At 53.5% G+C, this 19,200-nt stretch overlaps 1 protein-coding gene across 1 annotated transcript; it reads left to right on the top strand.

Annotated features, from left to right (window-relative positions):
* The first annotated feature begins 296 nt into the window (after positions 1 to 296).
* LOC136950069 (serine/threonine-protein kinase TAO2-like) lies at positions 297 to 18,016 on the top strand. The gene is made up of 18 exons (XM_067244154.1): positions 297 to 722; positions 2,813 to 2,953; positions 3,378 to 3,449; positions 3,808 to 3,909; positions 4,077 to 4,122; positions 4,373 to 4,469; positions 4,704 to 4,817; positions 4,931 to 5,022; positions 5,232 to 5,325; positions 5,699 to 5,780; positions 5,949 to 6,116; positions 6,954 to 7,160; positions 7,892 to 8,079; positions 9,394 to 9,571; positions 9,664 to 9,792; positions 15,301 to 15,513; positions 16,773 to 16,955; positions 17,135 to 18,016. The coding sequence occupies exons 2-18, from the start codon at positions 2,822 to 2,824 to the stop codon at positions 18,014 to 18,016; spliced, it is 2,979 nt and encodes a 992-aa protein (XP_067100255.1). The 5' UTR covers positions 297 to 722; positions 2,813 to 2,821.
* The last annotated feature ends 1,184 nt before the right edge of the window (positions 18,017 to 19,200 follow it).

Below are 19,200 nucleotides of genomic sequence, written 5' to 3'. Positions count from 1 at the left end.
TGTACATGCTTGTGTAACACACACCTGTAGCTCATACTTCATGCTTCACGCAGATGTTCCATCTTAGTTCCATCTTATTGCTTAATTTCAACATAGAAAACATTTTAAAATAATTTTTTAACGTTTTTGCGACCCTCTTCTGTTGTATAGAGATAATTATTTCCTAAATTCGTTGGGGCATCATTTGATTTTATCTGGTGTGAAACTGCATCGTAGAAGAATAGAAGAAGCTTTACTTGTTCCGGTTCCGGTCGGCTGCCGCCCCGCTCCGCCATCATGAAGTAGTGAACAAAAACGGATGAGAGACGGGGAAAAAATGGATAAACCAATTCAGAGATTAAATCCACGATTGATGTCAACGTAATGACAGCATATAGCAGCGCAGGGAGTGGGCGTATGGAAATATTGGGTCCAGAAACAAATTGATAAACTGTTTCACCGCCCGGCATTATCTACGGATTGATTTAAAGAAGACCGACAGGCGTCAGTAGAGTAGGCTAGCTAGGTAGAGCTAGCTATCTAGCAGCTTAGCTAATTGACAGACATCGCCAGCTTAATGCTAACGGAGGAGCAGCAAAATGAGAAGGACTATCAATGAAAACAATGTGATGCGGTTGTTTTGAATACAGCTCGAAAAAAAGAGAGACAGTATATACAATATATTTCCTCTTAGGTCAACTAGCTAGCTCTCAAGCTAGCTACAGTGGATCCCAAAAGCCACGGTAAGACGACATAAATCATTCATTTCCCTAACGTTCGCTAGCTGGCTAGTTAGCTTGAAGCTAGCCTGCGAGTAAACTGTTGGATATCACATCGTTTTGTGATGGCAGCTAGCCATCTGTCTGTTAACGTTTTCTGATCTTAACATTCTGGACTAGCTACCTAGCCTGGTATATTTCTATCTGATCGTTGTCTTAGCCATCACCAGACTGCACCAGCTTGTACTGTAGTCTACAGTACAAGCTGACACTAGTCAAGAGAGCGGCCGTCATCTTAAGAGGACCCTCTCACAAGCTAGCATTACTTTAGCATGTAAGCTAACTGAAGCCAGAGCGGTGAATGTTTTCCGGTAGCTAGCGTAGGTAACGATTACATAGAGATTAGCTAGCGTCATAGCCTGTTGTAGGTAGGTAGCTAGTGTTAGCCTCATTTGACTAGCCAAGTCCATCGCTAACCCAGATGATGCTCCCCTCTCGGTTGTAGTTTGTCTGTTGAGTTACAGTAGACCCAGATTTGGAAAAATAATCCCTGGGAAATTGCTAACGTTATTAGTAATATGCATTGGATGAATCTGTCCTACTATTATATAAATCCAATTGATTGTCTTGGCAAGTGTGCGTGCATCAAGATTCGAAGCTTCAAATGTAAACGTTTTTATTTTAAAGATTTCTGCCCTTCATTGATCCATTGCGTGGTTTGTTGTGTGGTTTCAGCTTCTGTTTACGCGCATACGAAACTAATTACTTCTGCTTTGTCAAACCGCTTCAAGCACTTCTTACTGCAGAACATGTTGCCAAGCGTTGTATCATTTTAAATACATTAGTCTAATTTAAAGATGCATGCGGAGGCTGCATACAGTGCATTTGATGAGATTTAGAATTGAAATAGGCTACGTTTTTTTATGGTCAACATTTGTCATACTTTGCAAGAGACAGTGTTCATTCAACATTCTTTCAATTCGAAATCTGTTTGTTATTGAGAAGAGTGTAGGCCACAAGCCTCAGCTTCCATCTGCTGCCACAGCGCAAGAGAACATGTTCAGGGGTGTTCAGTCCTGGTGCCCTGGGTCCACTGTCCTGTATGGTGTAGATGTTTCCCTGCTCCAACACACCTGATTTTAATGAATGGTCATTATCCATTACCTGTCTCTCTGGAAGCCTGATACCCAGGTGTGTTGGAGCAGTGGGCCCCGAGGACCAGGATTGGACACCCCTGGGCAAGACTGGCTCAGGAGTCAACCAATCAGAGCTGGATGCCTGGCTGGTGGTCGTGTGCTTCTGAGAGAGTGTTCTGCTGGTGTGGGTCTGAGTGTTCTGCTGGTGTGGGTCTGAGAGAGTGTTCTGCTGGTGTGGGTCTGAGAGAGTGTTCTGCTGGTGTGGGTCTGAGGGAGTGTTCTGCTGGTGTGCTTCTGAGAGAGTGTTCTGCTGGTGGGGGTCTCAGAGAGTGTTCTGCTGGTGTGGGTCTGAGAGAGTGTTCTGCTGGTGTGGGTCTGAGTGTTCTGCTGGTGTGGGTCTGAGTGTTCTGCTGGTGTGGGTCTGAGAGAGTGTTCTGCTGGTGTGGGTCTGAGTGTTCTGCTGGTGGGGGTCTGAGTGTTCTGCTGGTGTGGGTCTGAGAGAGTGTTCTGCTGGTGTGGGTCTGAGAGAGTGTTCTGCTGGTGTGGGTCTGAGAGAGTGTTCTGCTGGTGTGGGTCTGAGAGAGTGTTCTGCTGGTGTGGGTCTGAGAGAGTGTTCTGCTGGTGTTGTGTTACCAGGCAGGGGAGAGGAGCATCTCAGGATGCTGAGATGGACTGTAGACAGACACGGGTCGTGAGGGGGGAGGACCCTCTACCTGTCTGTCTGTCTCCGTCTGTCTGTCTGTCTCCGTCTGTCTGTCTGCTGAGATGGGGGATATTATGGTCACACGGTAACTAGTGTGTCCCTTCCCTGGAGACAGACCACTTCTAGACGTCAGTGTGATGGTGCTGTACTCTGGGCTGTGTGGGAGGCGCTGAAGGGGTGTGTGTGTGCTGGTAACCACAGTTGCAGAAGAAGTAGATCATATTCATGTGTGTGCTCATGCGTGTGTTTGCTTGTGTGTGTGTGTGTGAGAGCAGGCGCTGGCCATGCCTTCGAGTGTGCGGGCGGGGAGCCTGAAGGACCCGGAGGTGTCGGAGCTCTTCTACAGGGACGACCCAGAGAAGCTCTTCACCGACCTCCGGGAGATCGGACATGGCAGCTTCGGGGCTGTCTACTTTGTAAGCTACCGGGGTGGGGTGGGGTGGCAGTACAGCTAAGGATCTGGGACTTTGAATTGTTGGGCTGGAGCCATTATGTGGGCCAGACAGCAGACACAAGGCTGGGGGGAGGGAGGGAGGGAGGGAGGGAGGGGGGGATGGTGAACATGGAGGAGGGAAAGGGGATGATGAGCAGGGAGAGAGGGGGATGATTAGCAGGGTAAAATGACGGGCCTGGGATGTGGATGGGTGCAGGGCAGGACAGTGAGAGGACATGGATGAAGGACAGGATGAGCATGAGAGGTAAGGTAAGAAAAACAGGATGAAGAAACAAAGAGGTGGGGGGAGAGGGGAGGGAAAGAGACAGAAAGGGGGCCTCGTGTTGACTTGGTGGTGCTACACAGGGCTGTCTCTACCCTGTTAACCCCTTCCTGTCTCCTGTCAGGCCCACGACATCCGCACCAACGAGGTGGTGGCCATCAAGAAGATGTCCTACAGTGGCAAGCAGTCCAACGAGGTAAGCTGGCTCAGTATCTCTCCTCTACCCCTCCTCCACATCACCTCTCCCCCTTTCTCCTCCTCACCTCTCCTCCTCCTCCTCACCCTTCCATCCCTTCTCCTCTCATCCTTCCTCACCTCTCCTCCTGTCATCCCTCCCTCCTCACCTCTCCTCCTCTCATCCCTCCTCACCTCTCCTCCTCTCATCCCTCCTCACCTCTCATCCCTCTTCTCCTCTCATCCCTCCTCACCTCTCCTCCTCTCATCCCTCCTCACCTCTCCTCCTCTCATCCCTCCTCACCTCACGTCTCCTCCTGTCATCCCGCCTCACCTCTCCTCCTCTCATCCTTCCTCTCATCCCTCCTTTCTATCTGCAGAAATGGCAGGACATCATTAAGGAGGTGAAGTTCCTTCAGAAGCTGCGGCACCCCAACACAGTGGAGTATCATGGCTGCTACCTGAGAGAACACACCGCATGGGTGAGCACACACACACACACCATACAGACACACACACACACACACACACACACCATACAGACACACACACACCATACAGACACACACACACCATACAGACACACAGTCACATTTTTGTGTCCAGTTTCCCTGTGTGTTAACTCGTGTTAATGTCTCTTTCCTCCCAGCTGGTTATGGAGTACTGTCTGGGTTCTGCGTCAGATCTGTTGGAGGGTAAGTTACCTGCACGGAGAAGTAGAAAATGTGATCTGTTCCTCATCTCAAACACCCAGCTGTAGAGAGATCTCATCTCCCTGCTCTGTGATTCATCTGACCTCCCTGCTCTGTGATTGGTCTGACATCCCTGCTCTGTGATTGGTCTGACCTCCCTGCTCTGTGATTCATCTGACCTCCCTGCTCTGTGATTCATCTGACCTCCCTGCTCTGTGATTGGTCTGACCTCCCTGCTCTGTGATTGGTTCAGTCCACAAGAAGCCGCTCCAGGAAGAGGAAATAGCAGCCATTACCCATGGTGCACTGCAGGGCCTGGTGTACCTTCACTCTCACAACATGATTCACAGGTATATAACCTCTAGCTTTCTCTCTCTCTCTCTCTCTCTCTCTCTCTCTCTCTCTCTCTCTCTCTCTCTCTCTCTCTCTCTCTATCTCTCTCTCTCTCCAGATGTCTCTCTGTACATCTCTTCCTCCTCTCTCTCTCTGTTCTCTGTGTCTCTGTCCTCCCCCATGTTGTGTGACTCAGTGCTAGGTGTGCGAGGAGCAGAGTGGTGTTGTTAACTGTGTGTGCTGCTCCTCAGGGATGTGAAGGCAGGGAACATCCTGCTGACCGAGCCTGGGCAGGTCAAGCTTGGAGACTTTGGCTCCGCCTCCATCCTGGCCCCTGCCAACTCATTTGTGGGCACACCTTACTGGTGAGAGCGCCTCTCTCTTCTTCTCTCCTTCTCTCTTCCTCTCACCTTCCCTCTTTCTTTTCCTCCCTCTTCCTTCCTCTCCTCCTTTCTCACCTTCCCTCTTCCTCCCCCAGGATGGCTCCAGAGGTGATCCTCGCGATGGACGAGGGTCAGTACGACGGCAAAGTGGACGTGTGGTCACTGGGAATCACCTGCATAGAGCTGGGTAAGACCAGATACACCTGTCTGTCTGGTCACCTGTCTGTCAAACTGGCTTGAAATTGAGACCATTTCGGTCGCATATTGTGTCTGTGCAACCTCAAAATATATTTGGGAGCATTTGTGCGAGCGCCGACAATATCGGCCCGCCGACGGATATATCGGTCGGGCTCTAGTTAATATTAGGCTCTTTCCTCTCCCCCCTCCCCCCTGCAGCTGAGAGGAAGCCTCCTCTGTTCAACATGAATGCTATGAGTGCCTTATATCACATCGCCCAGAATGAGAGTCCTGTTCTGCAGTCCAACCACTGGTAAGCACCGCACCCTGACCTCTACTGACCCTGGTCTGAACACCCTGACCTCTACTGACCCTGGTCTGAACACCCTGACCTCTACTGACCCTGGTCTGAACACCCTGACCTCTACTGACCCTGGTCTGATCATCCTGACCTCTACTGACCCTGGTATGATCATCCTGACCTCTACTGACCCTGGTCTGAATACCCTGACCTCTACTGACCCTGATCTGAATACCCTGACCTCTACTGACCCTGATCTGAGCACCCTGACCTCTACTGACCCTGGTCTGAATACCCTGACCTCTACTGACCCTGATCTGAGCACCCTGACCTGTCTCTGTCTCCATCAGAAGTCTTCTGTGTCATGGTTCTTCTGTGTCTCCAGGTCTGATTACTTCCGGAACTTTGTGGATTTGTGTCTGCAGAAGCTCGTCCAGGATAGACCTACCTCCGACGTGCTGCTCAAGGTAAGCCGGCAAAGTATCCAGGAAGTGAGGACATATGACTGGCTGTGAAGCATACTGTAGATGTTTAAATCTCTCTGCCATCATCAACATCCTGTTGAGCTGAATATTCATCACTACTATCTTTTCTCTCTCTCATTCCCCCATCCCTCCATCTCCTCATCCCCGCAGCATCACTTCCTGTGCCGGGAGCGCCCGGTGACGGTGGTGATGGACCTGATCGCCAGGACCAAGGACGCGGTGCGGGAGCTGGACAACCTGCAGTACCGCAAGATGAAGAAGATCCTGTTCCACGAGGCCCTGAACGGCCCTGCCCCAGAGGGGGGGGAGGAGGAGGAGGTGAGGGGGCGGGGGGGTTGAGGAGGAGGTGAGGGGGAGGGGGTGTTGAGGAGGAGGTGAGGGGGCGGGGGGGTTGAGGAGGAGGTGAGGGGGAGGGGGGGTTGAGGAGGAGGTGAGGGGGCGGGGGGGTTGAGGAGGAGGTGAGGGGAAGGGGGGGTTGAGAAGAAGGTGAGGGGGAGGGGGGGTTGAGAGGAGGTGAGGGGGAGGGGGGATTGAGGAGGAGGTGAGGGGCCGGGGGGGTTGAGGAGGAGGTGAGGGGGAGGGGGGATTGAGGAGGAGGTGAGGGGGAGGGGGGGATTGAGGAGGAGGTGAGGGGGAGGGGGGGATTGAGGGGGAGGTGAGGGGCCGGGGGGGTTGAGGAGGAGGTGAGGGGGAGGGGGGGTTGAGAGGAGGTGGTGAGGGGCCGGGGGGGGGTTGAGAGGAGGTGAGGGGGAGGGGGGGTTTAGGAGGAGGGGGAGGGCGGGTAATGAAGAGGAGGTGGTATAGTGTCTGTGGTCAGGTCTCCAGAGGAAGGACAGAGGCCACGTTGGGCTCCATCCTCTGTTTGAGAGCAGCTCTGCTCTACAGCTCACAGCACTTTACCTCCGTCAGGAAGGGAGGAGGGTCTGTACACACACACACACACACACACACACACACCAATGTCCTCTGGCTAGCAGAGGAAAGGCAGGAATGGAGAAAATGCTGGAGTCTAAACAAGCTCTTCTAGTGGGAGACTGTAAATGGGAGTTAAGTGTGTGTGTCTGCATGTGTGAATGAGCATGTGTTAGATGTGTTTGAGAGGTGTTTGTGTGAGTTAGGTGTATGTGCCTCCAGTAACCCCTCCTCCCCCTCCAGGATGTAGAACAGTACATGCTGAGGACCGGGACCGTGAACAGCATGGAGAGCTCCCATTCGCTGCCGTCCATGTCCATCAGCGCCAGCTCTCAGAGCAGCTCTGTCAACAGTCTGGCCGACGGCTCTGACGACAGCGGGGAGATGGCCATGATGCAGGAGGGAGAGCACACTGTCAGCTCCAACAGCTCTGTCCTACACCAGCCCCTGGTCAGTCTGGGGGTGTGTGTGTGTGGGGGGAGAGGGTCTGGGTGGGGGTGTGTGTGTGGCTGGGGGGGGGGTCTGGGTGTGTGTGGCTGGGGGGGGGGTCTGGGTGTGTGTGTGTGTGGGGGGGTCTGGGTGGGTGTGTGTGTGGGGGGTCTGGGTGGGTGTGTGTGTGGGGGGGGGTCTGGGTGTGTGTGTGTGTGGGGGGGGGTCTGGGTGTGTTTGTGGGGGTGTGTGTGTGGCTGGGGGGGGATCTGGGTGGGTGTGTGTGTGGGGGCGGGTGTGTGTGTGGGTGTGTGTGTGTGTGGGGGGGGGGGGTCTGTGTATGTGTGGGGGGGGGTCTGGGTGGATGTGTGTGTGTGGGGGGGGGGTCTGGGTGGATGTGTGTGGGGGGGTCTGGGTGGATGTGTGTGTGTGGGGGGGTCTGGGTGGATGTGTGTGTGTGGGGGGGTCTGGGTGGATGTGTGTGTGTGGGGGGGTCTGGGTGGATGTGTGTGTGTGGGGGGGGTCTGGGTGGATGTGTGTGTGGGGGGGTCTGGGTGGATGTGTGTGTGTGTGGGGGGGTCTGGGTGGATGTGTGTGTGGGGGGGTCTGGGTGGATGTGTGTGTGTGGGGGGGTCTGGGTGGATGTGTGTGTGTGGGGGGGTCTGGGTGGATGTGTGTGTGGGAGGGTCTGGGTGGGTTCAGTCATGAAGTGTTGATAGTCAGTTATTGACAGGGTTCCCCCCCCCCTTCAGAGCCATGACAACATCTATGACGACCCGTACCAGCCAGAGCTGCAGGAGCCACCCCCCTCCTCCGGGGGGGGCGGGGGGCGGAGGCGCAGGGGGCGAGACCACTTCGCCACCATCCGTACGGCGTCGCTGGTGACGCGACAGATCCAGGAGCACGAGCAGGGCTCCGCCCTCAGAGAGCAGATGTCTGGGTAGGACACGTGATGTCATCATTATGCCTCAGGCTCCGCCCTCAGGGAACAGATGTCTGGGTAGGACACGTGATGTCATCATTATGCCTCAGGCTCTGCCCTCAGGGAGCAGATGTCTGGGTAGGACACGTGATGTCATCATTATGCCTCAGGCTCCGCCCTCAGGGAGCAGATGTCTGGGTAGGACACGTGATGTCATCATTATGCCTCAGGCTCCGCCCTCAGGGAGCAGATGTCTGGGTAGGACACGTGATGTCATCATTATGCCTCAGTCACGGATGAAAGCAGTGTGCTGGTGCTTCAGAATGCCCGCTAGATGGAAAGCAAACTAATGTTGGAATACCTCGTAAACACCATATAAAAGGTGACTGCTAGCTTAACGTTAGCCAGGGCTCGACATTGACTTTATGAGGCACTTGTCCTTTGGACAAGTACATTAACGTTTCACTTGCCCATGCACAAGTCACTTGTCCGGGTAAAGACTGATAAATCTATACATATATATTTTTGTGTTGACGTTAGCTAGTGTCGGCAGCTGTGTACCTTGCAAGCATTAGCAGCATTTGTATCGGTTAAATGTATGTAGTTAAATATCAGCTAATATTCAACTGTAAAGTATATACACCTTTTAAAGGATCCCTTTAAAAGGAACATTCAGTAGCAAAACTATTATGTAAAAAAATTTTTTATACAATTTGGATACAGTATAAGTTTAGCTAGCTTGCAAATAGTGAGGATAGCCTACCGAAGTTGTTAGCCAATGTTTTTAGCGATGCTAGCTAACGTTAGTTTGCTAGCTGTATATAACATTTCACTGGGTCTTGATTTACTGAAATTATTATGAAATGTTATGTTCTACGAGCCATTTGCCTACTTTAGTAAGTCACAGTATTTCCAAGCCCTGATAGTGTAACTGAGACGACAGTAAATAATTCCTCTTTCAAGTAATAAGCCCCCGTTCAAGTGTTGAGCATTAAATTAGATGCATGGTCTTTAGAGATCTTGGAACAAAGCCATTTTTTTGTGCTTTGCTAATGCAGAATTCTGTAAAATAAAATCTGTAAAATAGACGTAATGAATGGCACATTACGTGAAGTAACATGGCATTTTATTTAGTTTGAGTTTGAACTTGTCCAGTGGATTTTTTGCACTGGACAAGTTCAAACTCAAACTAAATAAAAAGCCATGTTACTTCAAAGAAATCCACTTGTCCCGGACAAGCGGACAAGCCTTAATGTCGAGCCCTGTGTTAGCTCAGTGTTAATTCCTCCTAGTCTAAGAGCCCCAGTGTGTGACTGGCGGATGTGTGTGCAGGTACAAGCGCATGCGGCGTCAGCACCAGAAGCAGCTGATGGGTCTGGAGAACAAGCTGAAGGCCGAGATGGACGAGCACCAACTGAGACTGGACAAGGAGCTGGAGACCCAGAGGAACAGCTTCTCTGGAGAGGGAGACAAGCTGAGCAAGAAGCACCTGGCCATCCTGGAGAAGGAGGTGAGGAGGGAGGGGGGGAGAGAAGGAGGCAGGGAGGAATAGGTGGAGGAGGGATAGAGGGTTCTAGTGGTTCTGATGGTTCTGTGTTCCAGACCAAGGCGGCGCTGGCGGAGGAGAAGAAGTTCCAGCAGCACATCCTGGCCCAGCAGAAGAAGGAGCTGAGCAGCCTGCTGGACAACCACAAACGCCTGTACCGCCAGCGCAAGGAGCAGCTGAAGGAGGTAACCCCTGACCTCTAGCCCTGTCCTCTAACCTCTAGCCCTGTCCTCAAACCTCTAGCCCTGACCTCTAGCCCTGACCTCTAGCCCTGACCTCTAGCCCTGACCTCTAGCCCTGACCTCTAGCCCTGACCTCTAGCCCCGACCTCTAGCCCCGACCTCTAGCCCTGACCCTGACCTCTAGCCCTGACCCTGACCTCTAGCCCTGACCCTGACCTCTAGCCCTGGCCCTGACCTCTAGCCCTGACCTCTAGCCCTGACCTCTAGCCCTGACCCTGACCTTGTACCCCTGCAGGAGCTGAGTGAGAACCAGTCGACCCCCAAGCGTGAGAAGCAGGAGTGGCTGGTGCACCAGAAGGAGTGTCTGCAGCAGCTGCAGGCGGAGGAGGAGGCGGGGTTGCTACGGAGACAGAGGCAGTACTACGAGCTGCAGAGCCGACAGTACAAAAGGAAGATGCTGCTGGCCAGACAGAACCTGGAGCAGGACCTGCTGAGAGAGGTGCGCACACACACACACACACACACAGCAGGAGTGTGTAGTGTGCCCGCACCTCTCACCCTCCTCCTCCTCCAGGACCTGAACAAGAAGCAGACCCTGAAGGACCTGGAGTGTGCCATGCTCCTGCGGCACCACGAGTCCACCCAGGAGCTGCAGGCGCGCCAGCTGGCCTCGGTGCAGCGCACGCGGGCCGAGCTCATCCGCACGCAGCACCAGACTGAGCTCACCAACCAGATGGAGTACAACAAGCGGCGCGAGCACGAACTCAGACAGAAACACGCCGTGGAAGTCCGCCAGCAGCCCAAGAGTCTCAAAGTGAGTCAGACCTCCGAGTCCCTGGAGGAGGGGGAGGAGCCAGGAGCCGGGGGGGGGGAGGGGGAGGAGGTGGTTTATGAATGTGTATCAGAGGAAATGAAGGAAGGAGGCGAGGAGCTGGATGAAGGAGAGGAGGGTGGAAGTGTGGAAGTTGGAATAGGAGAGGTTAGAGAGATGACTGGAGATGGAGGGAAGGAGGAGGAAGGCTGTGGAGATGTTCCGAGTTCCTCTACTACAGAGACTGAGGTGGAGAAGGAGGGAGAGACTGAGGTGGAGGAGGAGGGAGAGAGAGAGGTGGAGGAGGATGAGGAGCAGAGAGGAGTGAAGGGGGGGCTGAGGGAGGTGGAGGGGGGGCTGTGGGAGGAAGAGGAGGGTGGAGAGACCGATACTGATGAAGAGGAGGGCCTTCAGGAAGAGGGTAGGGGCGTGGCTGATGGCTGTCCGTCAGAGGTAAGCTCCTCCCCCTCCCTGGAAAGGAGGCGTGTCCGTCAGAGACAGATGGATGACCTGTCAGAGTTCTACTTCCCAGACACCCTGGAGGAGCTGGACCCTCCTCCCCCGCCTCCCTCCCCTCCCCCCGTCCTCTCCTCCATCCCCTCTTTCTTCTCTCACGCCATCTGCCTCCTCCTCTCCCTGTCTGCTGCCGCCCAACCCTCCATCCTCACCCTCCTCCTCCTCACCATCTTCCTCCTCTCCCTCCGCCGCTCCCCTCCCCTGCCCTCGCTGGCCTCGCTCCTTCTCTCCTCGGAGCTAGCCCTCCTCGCCCTCTTCTTCTCCTACCTCTTCCTGCGCTCGCTCTGCTCGCTCTCCTTGTCCTCCTACCTGTCTCTCTCCCTGTGGGGCTGCGGCCTGTTCAGCCTGGCCCTCTCTGTGAGCCTGGGGCTCTACTACGTCCCCGTAGCCCTGATCTCAGCCTCCCTGCTCAGCTCGCCCTCCCTCTTCCTGTCCCTGTACCTGCTGGTGGTGCTGGTGGTGCGTCCGGCCCGCGTCTTCCTCCAGGGTGCCCCCCGCAGGCTGAGCCGTCTGTGGATGCGCATCCTGTTCCGCCTCCCCCGCCCCCTGTTTGCCGTGTACCAGTCAGTCCTGGGGGGGCAGGCGGAGCGCAGCCTCTACGACATGTTCCCCAAGGCCGGCCGCAACTGGGGTGTGCGGCAGTCTAGGATCCCCGTGCCCCTGCAGAGCCTGCCCCCAGACTACCAGGCCTGCTGCCGGCCCCCCTCTCCCCTGGCCCTGGCCCTGCTCTGGGCACGTCGCTTCCTCCGCCGGCCCCTGGGGGTGCTGGCAGACCTGGCTAACTCCATGGTGCTGCGCGTGGCCGGCCGGGTCCTGGGAGAGCTGCCCCCTCGCTGCCTGCTGGGCCTGAGAGCCCTGGGCCTGCTGAGGGAGGAGAGGCCCAGCCGCCTGCCTCGCCTGCTGCCTCGCCACGAGAGGAAGAGGAGGGAGAGGGAGAGGCAGAGCAGGGAGAGGCAGAGGAGGGAGGAGAGGGGGAGCAGAGGAGAGGAGGGGAGATGGGAGTGTGGGCTGAGGAGATCTCAGTCTGGGAAGAGTGTCAGGCGCAAGGTCAGACCCTGGAGATGAGAGGAGGAAGTGTGTGTGTGTGTGTGTGTGTGTGTGTGGGGGGGGGGGGGGGCGGGGGATCCATCCTTCATCATCCAACCTTTGTTTGTCATTATCTGGGGGCCATATTGTTGTACCACACTGTTCTTCACCCGGCCGACCAGCCCCATGCCTAGTTACACTGGGAGCGCTTAACCCTGTGCACATGGCCATATCTGATTGGCTGTTGAGGACTGTGTTGCCAAAGCTGCATCACGCTTGTACAACACACAGAGAAGGGCCAGACTTTTTCACTATTGTGCTTTTTGTAAAAGTTTTTTACATTTTCTTTTACTATAATTTTTGTTCTTAATTCTTAAGACGATATGTTTGTGGTTATTGTTCAGACCATGTTTGTGCAATCTTTTAAAATATTTTGTATAAGATTTCTAAAAGTCTTGTTGGGCTGTGTTAGCACGTGGCTATCACAGGGGGTGCTGAGTCATCGCTGTCGTGCCGATAATGGCCACAAACCTCCAGCTCTGGAGGAACACTAATGATCCCCCGGGGACGGGGGGCAGCGGGGGACGGGGGGCAGCGGGGGACAGGGGCAGCGGGGGACAGGCCGACGGGGGGCAGCGGGGGGCAGGGCATTAGACTCCACCATTGTCCTGAAACAATGCTAACTAGGTTGACCAATCAGAGCTGTGTCCTACGCTGCAACTAAGATGAGGTGAAAACTGGAAGAGAATCACCCACAGGTTGAAACCAGATGGTTCATCTCCTGCAGGGGCCACGGTGACTAAGTCCTGTATAGAGGGGGGGGGGGGGGGGGGGGGGGGGGCTGATGATTGTGTTGGGCCGTAACCATGACCAGACCAGAGTTCACACAGTGACTGCCACATGACTTATTGCTCTAAAAGCAATAACCCTATCATGATTTACCATGTAAACTTTCTTCTATTAGTGTCCTTGAGGTGAATATATAGCAGTTGTCTGCTTAAAGTATTTACATAAGTGTTTATATTCAAAAATATATTGTATTAAGTGATGTGCTCCGTATATGTGAAGCTATAGATGGAAAGGATTTTATGATTATAATTTAACTGGGATTATATAATACAGTTAAATATATCTGAAGACAATCTTTTGGGGGAAATATGCAATAGTAAATCAAATCCAAAGATTTTTGGGAAATGTTGAACGTGTCCCTGTAAAGACATTGTAAACTCTGAAGTGATAATCCCTGTCAAACACAAGTTTGTCCTAGTTCCCAAAAATATATATTTTCAGCGTTCAGTGAGTGTTTATACTTGAAGGATTTTTAAACACGGTTCAAAATCTTGGCTGAAAATGTGAGATGTTCATGTGTTGACGTGTTTCAGTTCTGCTGAAGGAACAGGTTTGATTCAGAAGTTTTGCTAATGCCTAATAAAAATGTAAATTATTTCGTTTACAGAATAGATATACAAAGTATCAGAATACTTTTGATATAGAAAAAAAAACATTAAATATATTATTATAAGTGCAGGAATACTACTTTAAACACAAGTTCTTCAGAAAGTCGTCCCCTTTCACAGTAGAGCTTTGCTCATGGAAGGGGATGTATTCTGGTGGAGAGAGGGAGCATCTCTGTCTCTCTCTCTGCCTCTCTCCCTTCTCCCCTTCCCTCTCCTTCCCTCTATCCCTTCTCCCCTCTCCTTCCCTCTATCCCTTCTCCCCTCTTTCTCTCCCCCTCTCTCTGCCTCTACCCTTCTCCCCTCTTTGTCTCCCCTTCCCTCTCCTTCCCTCTCTCCCCCTCCCTCTGCTCTGCATGTTAACCAGGGAGCAGTAGGTGGTATATTTCTGGGTGTGCTGCATGCAGGGCAGGTTAGTGGGGAGCTTCCTGACCCGGTCTAGTTTGTCTTTACCACAAGCATCTGTATGTTCCCCCAAAACTCAATTATAACTTGTTCACCCTGGTGTGTTATTTGAATGTAATTTATCATTTTCAAATTGTTTGTGTGTTCCATTATGAGTTGTGTTCCATTATTGTACCTTTTGTTTACATTTGTTTGTTATATGTCTTGTGTGCGTTTGCATTTCTACATAGTTTTATCACACGTTCTATATGAGTGTTTAATACTTGCAGTAATGCCAGTACTATGTGGTTTGGCGGCCATCTTGTCAGCATTTCACCCTAGTCTGTGTGTTGCAGTAGTATGCACTATGTGAGTGGAAGCATAAGAAATATGTTGTCATACTTTACACATTTCTCCATATTTTCTCTGCACAGAAAATATTACAGAAATAAATTATTTTTTGTTGAATTCATCGTCTTGTTCATTTTTATAATTTAAGTCTTTGTTCTCCATTACTCCTCAACACACTCTCCCCCCTTCCTCCCTCATCATCTCAGCCTCCCCCTTCCTCCCCCCTCATCAGATCAGCCTCCCCCCCTTCTTAGACACCTGGGAACCTAAGTATGGCTCAGGTCAGGTGACAGGGCAGGTGACTGTCAGGTGACAGGTCAGGTGACACAAGGTTATGAAATATGAATTATCCAAGGATCAAATGAGCTGCTGCGAGGGGGAATATACCCTCCAGGACCCTCCATATTAGACACAACGTACCTACATTTCATCAAGTACATTACAGTTAACTAAATCGCCTGCCAACCATTATAAAAATACCCACCCCAGCCTCTCATCCTGTGTCTCCTCCAGCTTCTCAGCCTGTGTCTCCTCCAGCCTCTCAGCCTGTGTGTGTCTCCTCCAGCCTCTCAGCCTGTGTGTGTCTCCTCCAGCCTCAGCCTGTGTGTGTGTCTCCTCCAGCCTCTCAGCCTGTGTGTGTCTCCTCCAGCCTCAGCCTGTGTGTGTGTCTCCTCCAGCCTCTCAGCCTGTGTGTGTCTCCTCCAGCCTCTCAGCCTGTGTCTCCTCCAGCCTCAGCCTGTGTGTGTGTCTCCTCCAGCCTCTCAGCCTGTGTCTCCTCCAGCCTCTCAGCCTGTGTGTGTCTCCTCCAGCCTCTCAGCCTGTGTCTCCTCCAGCCTCTCAGCCTGTGTGTGTCTCCTCCAGCCTCTCAGCCTGTGTGTCTCCTCCAGCCTCTCAGCCTGTGTCTCCTCCAGCTTCTCAGCCTGTGTGTGTGTCTCCTCCAGCCTCTCAGCCTGTGTGTGTCTCCTCCAGTCCAAGGAGCTGCAGATCAAGCGTCAGTTCCAGGACACGTGTAAGATCCAGACCAGGCAGTACAAGGCCCTGAGGAACCACCTGCTGGAGAGCACTCCCAAGGCCGACCACAAGGGGGTGCTGAAGAGGCTGAAGGAGGAGCAGACAAGGAAGTTGGCCATCCTGGCCGAGCAGTACGACCACTCAATCAACGACATGCTGTCCACGCAGGCGGTGAGTCAGGCAAGCAGACCTCTCTCTCTCTCTGCACCGCACCCTCGCCCGGGCATGCCAGAGCAACCTTCTACCTCCCCTACCTCCTCCCCCTCTCTACCTCCTCCCCCTCTCGACCTCCTCCCCCTCTCTACCTCCTCCACCTCTCTACCTCCTCCCCCTCTCTACCTCCTCCCCCTCTCTACCTCCTCCCCCTCTCTACGTCCTCCACCTCTCTACCTCCACCTCTCTACCTCCTCCACCTCTCTACCTCCTCCCCCTCTCTACCTCCTCCACCTCTCTACCTCCTCCACCTCTCTACCTCCTCCCCCTCTCTACCTCCTCCACCTCTCTACCTCCTCCACCTCTCTACCTCCTCCCCCTCTCTACCTCCTCCACCTCTCTACCTCCTCCACCTCTCTACCTCCCCTACCTCCTCCCCAGCTCAGCCACTCTGCCTGAAGATAGAACCATGTGCTAACCATAACCCACCACCCGAATAAGATACACCAGTCCTGGATGAAGACTCATGCTATGCCCTCCTCCCTTCCGTCCTCCCTTCCCTCCGCCCTCCTCCCTTCCCTCCGCCCTTCCTTCCTCCCTTCCCTCCTCCCTTCCCTCCTCCCTTCCTTCCTCCCCTCCCTCCTCTCTTCCCTCCCTCCTCCCTTCCTTCCTCCCTTCCCTCCTCCATGTTGCAGCTGTCAGCTGTGTCCTTGCTTGCTCCTGTATCCTGGTGTTTAAGCCCCAGGTCACCCTGCTCTCTGTATTAGCAGTTCACACCAGGCCACCTCTGCCCACATGCAGATGTTCTTGTTGACAGGACAGATCCACATTACCCTGTCTCCACTCAGACTAACAGCAACAGCATTAAATACATGCAAATCCACCATATTTATAAAAAGACGATTTATTTACCAGACAAATTACATCCCTCCACTGTTTAACAATACATATAGTATAGCATGTTGGGATCCTTGTTCACCTTTGAATACAAATATTACGATCAGACCACAGCTCATCACCTTGTAGACATCTGACCTGCTCAGGGTTAGAGATGCTGCTCTCCTTAGGGGGAGGAGATAAAACCCTCTGCTCCTCCTCGCCTCCTTATCTCCTGCCTCTCCTCCTCCTCTCCTCCTTACCTCCTGCCTCTCCTCCTCCTCTCACCCTCTCCACTTCCTCCCTGTCCTCCTCCTCTCCTCATCAATGGGACTGACATCTCACACAAACTACCGGTCAGCTTGACTTACGGCCCCGCCCTTCCTCCTGTCTGTCCTCAGTTGCGATTGGACGAGACCCAGGAAGCAGAGTACCAGGTGCTGCGGATGCAGCTGCAGCAGGAGCTGGAACTGCTGAACGCCTATCAGAGCAAGATCAAGATCCACACCGACTCCCAGCACGATAGGGAGGCCAAGGACCTGGAGCAGAGGGTGTCCATCCGCCGGGCCCTGCTGGAGCAGAGGGTACGACCGGGGGGGGGGGGGGGGGGGGATGGGAGATGGGAGTGTCTGTGTTTGGTACTTCTTGTAGCAGGTCCTGCTCCAGGTTGTGTGTGTGTGAGATACACCTGGCTGCAGCATCCTCAGCTCACCACAGGGGGCAGACCAGCCAGGCTCACACCTGTGATGTTGTTGTTGTTTAGATCGAGGAGGAGATGCTGTCCCTGCAGAACGAGCGCTCTGAGAGGATCCGCACCCTGCTGGAGCGGCAGGCCTGTGAGATCGAAAGCTTCGACTCTGAGAGCATGCGTCTGGGCTTCAGCAACATGGCCCTCACTGGCATCCCCAGCGAGGCCTACCCCAAGCAGGGCTACGGCCCCCCGGGTCCCCCCGGCCCCCGCTCCGCCAGTCACTGGAGCCATGGGGGCCATGCCCCCAACGCCCCGCCCTCCAGCCAGCCGCACTCCCGCCGCAGCGGGGGGAGCAGGGGGGAGGGCTCCTCACACGGCGTGGGCGTGATGGGGAGGGAGGGGAGGGAGGCGCACCACTCGTCTCGCTCCTCGGCCTCCTCCTCCTCCTCCTCGTCCTCCTCCTCCTCTCACCACCACCGCCACCACCTCCCTCAGCACTACCACCACCAGAGCACACCCCAGCTATACCGCGAGCGGGAGAGAGAGAGGGAGCGTGAGAAGGAGCGGGAGAGGGAGTGGGCGGGGGGGGTCCGGGGCTCCTCCGGGGGTGACCTGGCACACCCCCACCCTCACCCCTTCTCCCACCACCTGCCCTCCCGCGCCTCCTCCCAATCCCTGGCCATGCTGCCCCCCCCGCCCCCTGCCCCCCCCTCTGTTTCCGGCCCCTCCTCCTCCTCTTCCTCCTCCTCCTCTTCGCAGGGGGGGGTGTACGGCGGGGGGCTGGGGGTGCGGGGGGGCCCCAGCCTCATGGCCCTGAGAAACAGCCCCCAGCCCCTGCGGAGGACGGCGTCTGGAGGGGGGCCCGGGGGGGCGGGGGGCAGCGACGGGGTCCTCAGCAGAAGCACCTCCGTCACCTCACACATCTCCAACGGCTCCCACCTGTCTTACTCCTAGAGGGAGGAGAGGGAGGAAGAGGGGATGGAGGGAGGGGGAGAAGGGGAGGGATTAAGGGGGGGAGGGGGAGAAGGGGAGGGAGAGTATAGTGTCTCACTAGAGAGAGAAGTGAGGCTAAACCTTAACAGTCTAGGAGGGAGGGCTGTACGAGGGAGGAATGTAAAGAGCTGTCCTACCAGAGAGAGGGAGGTTTAGCAGGCAGGTGTTTTCTGTTTTCACCTCTGCTCAAGCAGGAAGGAAGTGAAGGAAAACTCTTCTTCTGTGGTTCCAAGAGAGACAGTTAGCCCAGTCTTCTTCTTCTATGATGTTCTATGTTGGAATGGAGGACGAGAGAGATGGAGGGAGAGGGCGGAGGTGAAGACAGAGGCCCGTGCGTTGTGCGTGTGTGTAGTGTGTAGTGTGTAGTGTCCTGAGGAGGAGGAGTGCTGGCGTGGGGAGACAAGGACACGTTTGGGAAAGTAGCTTCCCAGTAAAAAACACTTTGTTTGCTGTTAGTTGAGTTGTTTTGGTTCATTTTGTAAAAGTGTAAAAGAACAAGAACAAGTGAAGAAACATCACCGATGCCTTTAAGGGTCTTAAAGGGATGTTCTGTAATGTCTTTATTTGATAACTGCAAGGTAATTATGATACTGTATGTACAAGAATATGATGAGACAGTGGAATGTTTCTAAAGGCAACAGCCTTGGTGTATTCAAACAACTGCCTGGAAGGGACAGACACATGTTGAAAAATAATACAAAAAAATGAGCTTTCCTTCATCCATGACATAATCTTGAGCATCTTTAAAATGACATAGTTGTGTTTGGGAGTAAGTCCAACGCATGAGCTGTGTTCAACATGTAAAAAAACACATCTGACATGTTCTAGTACCTGTGCTACAAGCATCACTGGCATTTCAAACTCACATGTCCCACATTTTGACCTTTATTGTAAATATTTATGGGAATATTCAAATCAAAACAAATGTAATCCGTTTTATATAGTTATGAGGGCGATCATAGTAATTTTGATATATTCTAATGAGTATTGAATCCCAGATTTAGAATAAGCAAGCAGACTGCATTTTCTATCGGTGTCGATATAATCAAGACTCCCCCAGTCTTGTTGTTGTTGTAACATTTTTTCAGAATCTTATGAAACAGAAGATGAAACAGAAGGCCACTTTTAACACTGGGAGTTAAAAA

This window comes from Osmerus mordax, chromosome 10 (genome assembly GCF_038355195.1).
Source record: "Osmerus mordax isolate fOsmMor3 chromosome 10, fOsmMor3.pri, whole genome shotgun sequence".
Lineage (NCBI taxonomy): Eukaryota > Metazoa > Chordata > Actinopteri > Osmeriformes > Osmeridae > Osmerus > Osmerus mordax.
The sequence above is the reverse complement of the archived record's forward strand: the minus strand, read 5'-3'. Positions and strand labels throughout refer to the sequence as shown.

Excerpts from the sequence above, each read along its gene's own strand:
- LOC136950069 (XM_067244154.1), top strand. The coding sequence starts at position 2,822 with ATGCCTTCGAGTGTGCGGGCGGGGAGCCTGAAGGACCCGGAGGTGTCG. Across the intron at positions 3,450-3,807 it reads GTGGCAAGCAGTCCAACGAG|AAATGGCAGGACATCATTAA; the intron begins GTAAGCTGGCTC and ends TTCTATCTGCAG. Across the intron at positions 3,910-4,076 it reads TGAGAGAACACACCGCATGG|CTGGTTATGGAGTACTGTCT; the intron begins GTGAGCACACAC and ends CTTTCCTCCCAG.